This window comes from Mastigoproctus giganteus, chromosome 4 (assembly GCF_048544385.1).
Source record: "Mastigoproctus giganteus isolate SK-2022 chromosome 4, ASM4854438v1, whole genome shotgun sequence".
NCBI lineage: Eukaryota > Metazoa > Arthropoda > Arachnida > Uropygi > Thelyphonidae > Mastigoproctus > Mastigoproctus giganteus.
Genome location: NC_143578.1, coordinates 232488983 through 232500848, shown reverse-complemented (window position 1 = coordinate 232500848; position 11866 = coordinate 232488983). Strand labels below are relative to the sequence as shown.

Below are 11866 nucleotides of genomic sequence, written 5' to 3'. Positions count from 1 at the left end.
ATTAAGGATTAGTCCGAATTAAATGTGTGGCATGCCGAAAGGCCATCTGGGAAATCAGAGCTCGTCTCCTCATATAACAAGAAAAACTGCAAAAGACGTTACACTCATCGCAATGGATGTAATCAGTGGAAAGTAATTGGACATCAGTTTACATCTTTGCAGGATGAATGACACAATACAAGTGTCCATGATTGCTCATGTTAGTACAACTTTCTAGAGAGAGAGAGAGAGAGAGAGAAAGATATTTGAATTAGCAATCAGCACCTACTTAGTTGCACGCTATCAGTAATATGCGAAGTATCCAAAAAGCTGCAATATTAACCGATGCGAATAATAGAAAGCGTCATTGTCTCTCACTTGAAAACAGTAACAGTACAAACAACCACATTCAACCTAGTCAGATTTGGAAACAGATTAAGAGATATAAACCGCATTAGACAGATCTCTCCCTCCTATTTAGGTTAAAATAGTAACAGTTATTACGTATCCAAATTTAGTGTATAATAAACATTAAGCGGCAAAGTTTTTCTCATTTTGTTCGCTTCAAAATCCACCTGGTGGCAACATTTCAGGTTAGTAATTTGGCCCTTATCTGGGTCTTCGTTTTACAGTACCGCAAAGCCAAAGATCAACTTTTAGAAGTAGTTATTTGATCATCGGAGAAATGGTTAGAAAGATCCACTCACGTGCTCACTGAAGCGCATGTGCACACACACACACAACTCGTCTTCTTAAGGAAAAATATTGACTTTGGACTTTGAGAGTATCAAAGACGAACACGCCTCGAAGAGTAGCTGTTAATTCTATTTTGGTCCTGCGCTGCTCTCGTCAATAGCATTTCGAAATTGTTGAATATGCGCAACGGTGCAGAAATCCCGTTGAATATTCTCCCTCTGAAACGACTACCTGACTTTCGATTATTACCTACAGCCCTAAATGACGTAAATCGATCTCGTTCCACGTATACGGAACAGGAATGCTATTACCATCACTGAGGTCAGACATCGAGGTTTAATTGAGATAGTTATGCCATAGTAAGCGATACTGCACGTTGTGTAGGTACAACATAGACGCAGTACAGATACAAAATTGTAAAATATGAAGTACCTCTAGCCGTTCCCTTCTGAGGGAAATTGAAGATGGAGAAGGTCATATTAGAGTCTAATAATCTCATTCGAAACGGTAAGAGATCATAATCGGATTTTGTAATTGCCCAACACCTTCATTCATCATGAATAATGAAGCTTTTTATGTAATATACACTACCATTCCAAAAATATAGATTTTTCTTTACATTTATTCGGTTTGTGGTTTTGTAAACAATATTTATAACTAAAGAGATTGTAAACTCATTGGCCAAATGATTAGAAACCGAAGTCAATCATAACCATATGGTCCTTGGTATCAGATAAATTCTGGGGTGATCTTTCTGATTTTCAGAAAGGCGTTATTGTTGGAGCGCGTTTAGCAAGAGAGAAAACAAGGAAATTTTGAATATAGGTTTCAGAATTTTGGCCAGTGAGTTTATAATACGCAATAGATGGTGTGGACTCTTCTTTATTTATGTACTTAGGATTTAAAGTTTCTTTTAAAATGCTTCTGTACATACATCTATTTTTTATAGATAATAACAATGGAGGAAGAAGAAGAAACTACAGAGACCGAAATGGGATACAGTCACGATTTTAATGGAAGCAAATTTAATGAGAGTCGCCTTTTCCTGAACCAGCCATCATCCACGGAATATATATTCAATCGTCCAGATGTGAGAGTGGCTTTAATTCTGGCGTATACCTTCGTATTCTGCTGCTGCTTCTTTGGTAAGTTCCAGGACTTTCATTAATGAAAAATTGAGGTATGAATTTATTATAAAATAATGAAAGACAGAGAGAGAGAGAGGCATCGATGAATATGAGGATGAAAGAGAATGGATTTATATTCTTCTCCATTAATTATCAGACTGAGAGAAGTCCTCCTCCCTAGAAATTGAATCGAGTTAGCGAAGCCAGTCATTGGGGAATTCTTAATGCTGGAAATGGTTAATAAGATTCCCTAAATTCTTCAGTGACTCAATTTCGAGAATCTTCAATTTGTTCACGTCCATTAATCTGGATGTGATAGAGACACAGTGTGCTGGTTTATTAATGTCTCTTACAGTCATCAATAATCCTTGGCATTTCTCCATGGTTTGCTTCCATCATACGAAGACGCAGAGTTTTCGGATATGAATTTAGAATCCACAGTTATTGTACGATTTGGAGCACTCACTGTTCCAAGATGCCAAAAATAAATCTCCGTTAGGTGGCGTTATGCATCCATTATTTTATGATATTTATAATCTTAAGAATTTTGTTTCTACTTCGAATCTGTTAATTTTCCACGAGATGGCTTGCCATTCTCAACTGACGTCATTACCATACTGATTGGTTCAAAAAAGGTGTGATTGATTGTATGGATGGTAAGAGTATCCGTGAAGTGTCGAATTTAAAACTCACACTCATTAATCTACTTTCAGGCAACTTGCTGGTCATCATGGTCGTGGCTGTTCATCGTAGGATGAGGACGGTCACCAATTTCTTCCTGACCAACCTGGCCTTCGCAGATTTCTGCGTGGGAATGTTCTGCGTCTACCAAAACCTGTCTTTCTATATCGCCACTCACTGGACATTGGGAGATTTTCTGTGTAAGATGTACCACTTCGTCCACAGCCTTAGCTATACTGCCTCGATCACCATCCTGATGGTGATTTGTATCGAAAGATACGTGGCCATAGTCCATCCCATGTGGAGCAAGCAAGTCCTCACTCTCAGAAGGCTGAAGATCGTAATAATTCTCGTGTGGGTGCTCAGTGCAGCGTACTGCAGTCCCAGACTTGTCATGTATGGAACAGTTGAGGTGCCTTCTGCCGATGGGGGTACTGAGCCCATCTGCATCCTCCGTAGATCTCTCTACAACTCCCAGACATACGATTTAGTCAACTTTGTCGTCTGCTTCTCGCTGCCTATGATTATCATCACGGTCCTTTACCTGATCATCGGAGTGCGACTATGGAACAGCGGAGTGCTAATGTCAACCCGGAAAGTCTCCAGCGACCTGGAACTGTGTCGACTACAAACTCCAAACACCAACAGCCGTGCGACCTTATTGTGCTGTGCGGGCAATTCCGACATGCGCAGTGTTGACCAACACAGCAGTCATATTGTCATCATCAAAAGCGATGGAAATATGTTTGTAGAAACCAAGTCTTCGTCTATCGACACCACCAAGATAACGTTCGTCAACAACTCCAAAGCGCCGTACCACACCCACGTGACTGAGGTCAAAAGTCAACACTCGCAGCACCGTCGGGTCAAGTTCAAGAAGACCTCTGCTCTTCGTCCAGTTCAAGAAAATTATCAGAACAGTGCCGCGACGACAATTCTGCACGCTAGACGCAAGGTGATACGCCTCCTGGTGGTGGTGGTGCTAACTTTTGCCCTATGTAACCTTCCCTTTCACGCCAGGAAGTTGTGGCAGTACTGGTCGCCACATTATGACGGCACCAGTACCACCGCATCTCTGTTCACCATCGTAACAACGCTCATTTTATACATGAACTCTGGTATTAACCCCATCCTGTACGCTTTCCTGTCAGACAACTTCAGAAATTCCATGAAAGATGTCCTTATGTGCCGACATCGCCAAAGGATTAAACGTCAGAGTTCCAGTCGATCGACCCTAAGGATCACCCAGACTTCATCATGGCAACCAGATAATGCTCAAATTGGCCGTGATTGAAGTTTCATTCCTTTTTGGTGCTCTTCTGCCCAATGTCTGGTGTTTTATTTTGAATCTTCAGTGGAATATTTATGAAAAAAAAAATAACTCTCTTTGTACGTCTGTGATCATCTAATTCTTAAAATCATTCTTAAAATAACCAAAATTATTTGCTACAAATATATAATGTTGTTAAGTATTTTGTTGTACCAGAAAAAATTCTATATTGTAAATATAACTATTGTTATTGTAAATAAAAATTATATGTTATATGGAAGTTATTAAATATGCTAATACATCCAGAAGTTACGCTCTTTCTTGTTGATGACGTCACTAAACATTCTATACCAACACTAGCGCCATTCTTCCAAAATATTGTTTCTATCGTGATATTAATTAATAATAATTTAGAATGTATTTAATAAATACGTTTTGAAAATACTGTATTATATATATTATAAGAAATAAAATAAGTTTAATGTATTAATAAATTATATTAATTAAAATAAACACTTAATTATTACGTAATTGTTAAAATTTTGGAAGTTATTAAATGTGCTAATGTATCCAGAAGTATTCTATTTCTTGTTCACAAAACATTCCATACCGGACACTAGCGCCACTCTTCTAAAAAATTGTTTGTATCGTGATATTAATTATAATATAGAATGTAATTAATAAATATGTTTTGAAAATACTGTATTATGTATATTATAAGAAATAAAATAAGTTTTATGTATTAAGAAATTATATTAATTAAAATAAACCTGTAAAATGAATCAATTTTTAAATAAACTAATTATTAAAATTATGGAAGTTATTAAATATGTCCAGACGTCATTCTAATTCGTATTGATGACGTCACAAAACATTCCATACATACCACACACTAGCGCCACGCTTCTAAAATATGTTTACATTGTGATATTAATATAATATGGAATATATTTAATAAATGCGTTTTGAAAACACTGTATCATAGTTTAAAAGAAATAAAATAAGTTTAATGTATTAATAAATTATATTAATTAAAATAAACAATTAATTATTAATTATTACATAATTGTTAAAATTTTGGAAGGTATTAAACGTGCTAATATATCCAGAAGTTACGCTATTTCTTGTTGATGACGTCACTAAACATTCCATACCGGACACTAGCGCCACTCTTCTAAAAAATTGTTTGTATGTGATATTAATTATAATATAGAATGTAATTAATAAATATGTTTTGAAAATACTGTATTATGTATATTATAAGAAATAAAATAAGTTTTGTGTATTAAGAAATTATATTAATTAAAATAAACCTGTAAAATGAAAAAAATTTAAATAAATTAATTATTAAAATTATGGAAGTTATTAAATATGTCCAGAGGTCATTCTAATTCGTATTGATGACGTCACAAAACATTCCATACCTCACACTAGCGCAACGCATATTATGTTTATATTGTGATATTAATAAATACGTTCTGAAAATAGAGTATTACGTGTATTATAAGAAATAAAATAATTTTAATATGTTAATAAATTATATTTATTAAAATAAACTTAAAAATGAAATATTTTTTAAATTATATTAATTAATGAATATGTTATTCATAGAAATTTAGGCTTAGCTCTCAGATATCACTTTACATACCCATTTTCTTTTCTGTAGACCCATGACACTTCAGAAATCTTATTGACTTTTATTCATTTTCGCTTCTCTGGGACTGTACTATTCGAAACTGCTTCTTGCTTTTGGATTTCTTTCTTTTTTTTGAAGGAATCAATAAACTTACTTAGTGTAGAAACAAGAGGGTATGTCTTGAGCAGCGTTCCTTGAACGCGATCGATGACTTTAGTGTCCAGATCTGCTCTTTTTAACCATCACATTGTTTTACCCTTGATGTGTCTTCTAGAATCAAGCAGTATTTAGGGTGAAATATAATTCAATTAAGTGGAAGTTCTTAAAGAGAAAAAATAGAATAAATAGGAAACCCAAGTACATTTTCTTCTCCCAGTCATTCGAACGATATGAGCTTGGCTTATGCAGGATAAAAGGTGTCACCGCGAACATTTATAAAGTGATTTTTTGCCATTTAAAAGGTTAAATATTATGCAAAAGTTACACTGTTTGTCCCCATAGACCTGGCACCTGACCTTTGCTGGCTATATATAATTTATAAAATCAGCTCAGAGTTTCAATCGAACCTGATTTCTGAATGCCTTCGTAAATTCCTTAGAGTCATCGCGGAGACGTAAGATGAATATTTTTCTGGTTACGCAATTCAGATGCATTCGTGAAATTTTCTACCTAATTTCATTGAACGCGTCGTCTATTGAGAATTTTTGTTTCGGCAGTTGTTTACTCTCTGTGCATAAAAGGCACCGACTTAACTTAATAACATTTTTCACTGTCAACTAGTTCGAAGGCATTCAAGAATTCTTCAAAAGATTCCAAACGAAAATACATTTTTCCATGGCATCCGTCTTGTTAGGCACTGAGCAAAAGAATCTTAGAGCGAATGTCTTTCCTTGTACATAGATTTCTATTTATACCGAGACCTGATCATTAAATTTGCTTAGATAGTTTGAAGGTCTAGCCTTATACAACTCTTGTGATTAAGAGTCTCCTGAAAAAAGATTTATTCAGAAAGGAGTTAACAGGATTGAAGGGAACCAGAATTATACGCCGTAACATAAATTTAGACATGTAGTTCTCAAGGGTATAATCTCACATATATAATTCTACGTAAAATACAATCTACTTTGAATTTCCAATACTCTGTCCGTCTGTCTGGTCTTTGATCACGCTCTTTATTGTGACTAACATTCACAAACATAGATAAACGAATAAATATTTAGCTTTCAAATTGTCTAGTTTTGATTTCATGAGTTTCATGGTTGGTTTCATTTCAATGTGACACCTGAGGACAACAAGTAGCTTATTTGTTTCTACCCGACTTGGGAGGTGGTGATTATAAGCACTGTGGTAACCGCAAGGTCTATAATATGATTTCAGAGATGCATGTGAATAGAAAAGTTTCAAAATACTAGAAGTGATACTGAACCATACAAGTGCTTTCAGTAAGTTGTTTGTTTGTTTGTTTGTTTGTTTGTTTCGGGATTTATTGGGCGCATCGGCAACTATGGCCATAGTGCGCCAACTTTCAGTAAGAATCCGAGTTATATGGCTACCCTACAATGATCTCACCACTGGTACGATATGACTCATAAGGTCACTATCTCCAAAAAAAGAATCGACACCCTTCATTGAAAACAAGACAGTTCTTTAGTTCAAGTAATCTTTTATCTGCGCGGATTTATCTGCGCAATGGGCGTTGAGAATAAAACCGATTTCTCCTTCGTTTTCTAAAAGTGCTCCATGAAATAGGCCATATCAAGTTTGGCCGTAAATTAGGTTAGATTGCTTTAACTCCAGACGAGTAGTACAGTGGTTATATAATCACCGTCCTCTTCACACCAGGTGGAACCGGCCTGGGTTCGAATCCTGTCAATGACTGGAGGAACTTTCATTGGCTTTTACCCATTCCATGTCTCAGTTAGTCATTCTCAGGCGATGATGAACAAGTTTTTCTCCCGAAAACTCGGATTTTTATGCACCATTTTCATAGCATGGTCAATTTTTCGGTTTTGGGAGAGGTTTACATGGTTTCATCTCCTGAAAAGTTAGGGTTTTTCATCGACGAGAAAAGCAGCCAAACTTACCAAAATATACTACCAATTACAAACTAAATTAATGACGCTCGAGCCCTAGCTGTCTTAGAGCTTAATAGGCAAAAAATTGCACCTCGGAGTTAATCTACAAGCTAGTCCCATTACTGTACCTAATACGCAGTTTTAAATGGTAAAATCTTTTATGTAAAGATGTAGCTAATCTTCTTTTAGCTGAAGCAGTGATTGAACGCTATTATAAATTTTGTCTCTCTAATAATGTTCGATATTTGCATAGATAATACAAAATTGCAATTATTGTTAATACCCTGAAGTCGCTGCATATAGAAACAAAAGCTTCTTGAAAGCATTGCGCCATGTGGTTTGGAGTTTAGCAGACTTAATGCACTCCAAAGTGCGCTGTCAATCAGTTTAGAAACAAAATTTAAACTTGATGTAGGCATATACCCTGAAGCAGCAACTGCAACCAAGTCTGTAATAACTACGTAAATTAATGTTAAGCGTCTTCACCTACATTGAAATTTAAGGAAAGGGAATAAACGCTCAAAGTCCATATTCTGAAAACAATCGGCTAATGAAATATAGTGTTCCTTACAGACAAACCGTCCACATATACTCGCATTTTCAAATAAGATAAAAGTACCTCAAGCCCTAAATTTTCTAATTTCAAATTCTAAGCAATCTTGGTTTCAGTGCCTAAAACTGTAAAGTTCCTTGAACTATTCATTGTGGACAGTTATGCATTACCTAAGCATCACTGTGGCAACTCTTCGGAAACTCTTCCTGTAAGTATCAACACGATAGTGCTCCATGTGATACAGCAACGACCATAGAGACTAGTTATGGACAGAAGCGTTGAAGGACTGGACTGGCAAGGGCGGATCTGAACTCTATCGAACACTTACGTGTCGCAAAACGTTTTGTTAGAGATTCAATCTTGAAATTGTCCTTAAGGACGAGAGAGTGGATTATTGATCAGAAGCAATTTTTCAAACAGATAGTTCCCTTTCAAAAGAAAATTGTTTCCTAAAATACTCATCTTCCATATATCCTAACAAAATTACAGCTGCAGCACATTTTAACTCATCCATTGAGGCCATGATCATGCATTCGCAGTCAAATCTAGCGAGTAGTCGGGGGATACTCTCCAGCACAAACACTTATGGAAAAAATTCAAGCCCTTGAGCACAACAGAGTTCGTGGGGGTTGCAGGACAGTAGAACCATATGTAAGGTAAAAATATTGTTCCTATTCAGGAAAAACCACAACAAAACTTTAAGACCATTACGGAGTGTAAACTTTAAGATGAATCAAGCAAGGTTTTCGAGAAAACTTGATTCAATGGAATTCCACCCACCGAACACATTTCTTTGGGAAATTTATGAACATTAGAAGTCTTTCCAATTTAAATTGAATATTTTAAGAAGCTTCTTGATTCTCTGCTATGATCTAGACAAGCCCATTACTCAGCCAACCGATCATCGCTTCGGATAGTCACCAAGGTCATGTCACATTGCGACTGTAAATTTGTACATTTTTACTTATTTAGAATTAATGAAAATTTGAGAATTAGATTTTAAATTCAGGTTGGTACAGTATAAACTCCATGTAGAAACATGGAATTTATACTGAATATAGCAAGGTATGATGATATTTATTAAGAATCACTCTTTTACCACGTGGATCATGTGGTTAAGGGGCTCCGTGGTTGTAAATTTGAGAAAATATACTGGATCCATATGGCAATTAATAGGCTAATGCGATGTTCGGGAAAACTTTGGCTATTTCAAGATGGATTTCTTAATTTCTGCATGAACACAAGATAGTGGTAGAATTGATCCAATACAGAATGGGACAGTTACAAGTTATTTTTTGTATCGATAGTTTTTGGGATTTGTTCGACAAACTCCTTGCTCTTGTAAGAATACTTGGTAGAACGAGGTTTGAAGTGAACTTGGATTCGCACAGGAAGTTGCAAGATGGTCGGCAGAGTTCAAAAGAGGATGGAAGTCAGTTAAAGATGATGCAAAGTAGGCCATCTGAAGCAATCAGTTCATCGTTGAAGAAAAAATAAAAAATAATATAAAAACAGAAGACCAGAAACTTCCATTCATAACAAACATTGGAGGATGGAGCCATCAAAAGAGAATTTAGAATTAATTCTTGATGATCCAGATTTATTTTTATCTCTTTTGGTGATAAGGGATCGCAAACCCCGAAAAAGTTTTTAACCCATCTTTCAGCTGGAAAACTGTTGGCCTCAGTTCACTGGGACACAAAAGGATCGTTGTTACCTGATTACCTTGCACAAAAAACCATAATAAAAGGTAAATATTATGCCACCCTTATGTTAAAGTTAAAGGAACTCATTTTAAAGATGGCAAACAGTTATGAGCATCTGTTGAAATTTATTTTCCTGCCCAAACTGAAGTTTTTTTGAACATTCAATACAGTGAATGTATTGAACTTCGGTGAATACTTTTAAAATAGTTTCAACAAAGGCATCTGCTATGTTGCTAGAGTTGGAAAGATCTTGTACCTTCCAATTTCAAATTAAAGAGGGAATCGGAGGGTAATTTTGTTCCAGATCAATCTGCAGTCCAACTCTTTTGCGTTGGTGGAGACGTATTTTATCCAAGAGTCATTTTTGCCTTACGTTAAATTTTCCCAGCACTAACTTTACATATCTTTTAATTTAGTATGAAGATGATGATGGTGGTGCTGGTGGTAGAACACCTACGAAACAGATTCCACTCTTTGTTCTTTTCCTTTGTTTATTTTAATTGCAAGATCCTTCCACGAATGTTTAGTATGTTTTCATGAAATAATTGCGATATTGCAGAGAAGGTTGTATTTAATATCTGGCTTGATGTTACACACTCATAAGCCAAAACATTATGGTCATCCAACCTAATAGCGTGTTGGGCCGCATTTCGCCGTGATGACCGCTTGCACCCGGTGTGGCATTGACTCCACTAGACCATAAACGTTTCCTGTATCATAAACGATTGCATAGAGTGATAAAGGATATATCTTGATTGTGGGGACACCGGTTATCTGGCGCCATCTGTTAAAGATTTCTTTGGCAAATTATTGGCAGATTTCAAAAGTTGTCTTATTTGCAATTAAATCATGTTCATTTACAGGAGCAAAATGTTGAGACGTAGTTGAGATTTGTTGGCGAAGGTCTTGGTAGACTGAGAAAGAATCCGTAGAAATGAAATTAAACTGTAAGAGCTTTGCATTCAATGATCCATGTCCTGTTATTAAGCAAGACGTATAAAGACTAGAGAAGAACCATTTCTGTACAGCGCTGGAACAGGTAAATGATTATTCAGGTAGGTAAAACTTAGTAACAATATCTTTGGTACACAAGGACCACCTGGATTACCAACAGTTGGTGTGTAGATTCGAGCATTTCTCTTTTCTTTCTTTGTGTCAACAATTGGATCGACAATTATATTTCAGAAGGTACCTCTTTCCCAATACACTGCTCGACAAAATACCCAGAACACAGAAAACGTGGCGCAACTCGTGCAACTTGCAATGAAGTGGGACAAATTTCGGTGTGGTGGTGTACCATAGAACAACAATGAAATGAGAGGACAGCGAGAAACTTCGGACAGGTATAAAGAACATTTATAGGGGTTATGTAAGAATTACCAAAAAGATCACATTACAGAAGTCGATACAAGATGCTCAAAAATATGGTCACATGACATCAGTACAGCGTATGATCCTCTCCAACGGCTAAACAAGCCCTGGTTGTGGTAAACTATGCTCGATATAAGGATGTCTAAAAGATTGTGTGGCAACAAATCCCATTCTTCCACCAGCACAGAGTTAGCTCGCCAAGTGACCGAGGAGTTGGCTGTCGGCTTGAAATGCGACGCCCAAGAGCATCCCACACATGTTCGATCGGACTTAAGTGTGGTAATTGTGCCAGCCACGCCAGTCTTTGGATAGCTACAGTTTCAAAATATTCCTCCACCACTTGAGAGCTATGTGCAGTGGCGTTGCCGTGCATGAAAGGAAAATCTGAGCCAACCCGCACTTCTAAATATTCGCACATAGGAATCGAGGATCTGTTCCGGGTAACCCTGCGCAATTACGGTACCCATATCAAAAACATGAAGAGTTGCAGTCATTGATCATTATTCCACCCTACACGAGAACACCGTCTCCACCGTAAGTGTCCCTTTCTCTGATGTGTGAGGGATGGTACCGCATACCTCGTTGTCTCCAGATGAAATAACGTCCACAACCTGTATGGACGCTAAAACGGGAATCATCAGAGAACATAACTGTACCCTATTTGTCAGGGCTCCAAATCACGTGTTCATGACACCAGTTTCGACGAACTCTACGGTGGTTTGGGGTTAATAGTATAAAATCACTGGCTTCCTTGCGTAGAGTCCACTTGAAC

General features: G+C 36.7%; 1 protein-coding gene across 1 annotated transcript; it reads left to right on the top strand.

Moving 5' to 3' along the window:
- The first annotated feature begins 1633 nt into the window (after positions 1-1633).
- On the top strand, positions 1634-3777 carry LOC150087485 (trissin receptor-like). Its single transcript, XM_090372505.1, has 2 exons — positions 1634-1820; positions 2516-3777. Exons 1-2 carry the CDS (start codon positions 1634-1636, stop codon positions 3775-3777), a joined length of 1449 nt encoding a protein of 482 aa, XP_090228631.1.
- Positions 3778-11866: the final 8089 nt, after the last annotated feature.

What these genes read in the sequence shown, in the direction of transcription:
- LOC150087485 (XM_090372505.1), top strand. Translation starts at nt 1,634, where the DNA reads ATGGAGGAAGAAGAAGAAACTACAGAGACCGAAATGGGATACAGTCAC. An exon ending in ATTCTGCTGCTGCTTCTTTG is followed by an intron (nt 1,821 to 2,515) that starts GTAAGTTCCAGG and finishes ATCTACTTTCAG; the next exon opens with GCAACTTGCTGGTCATCATG.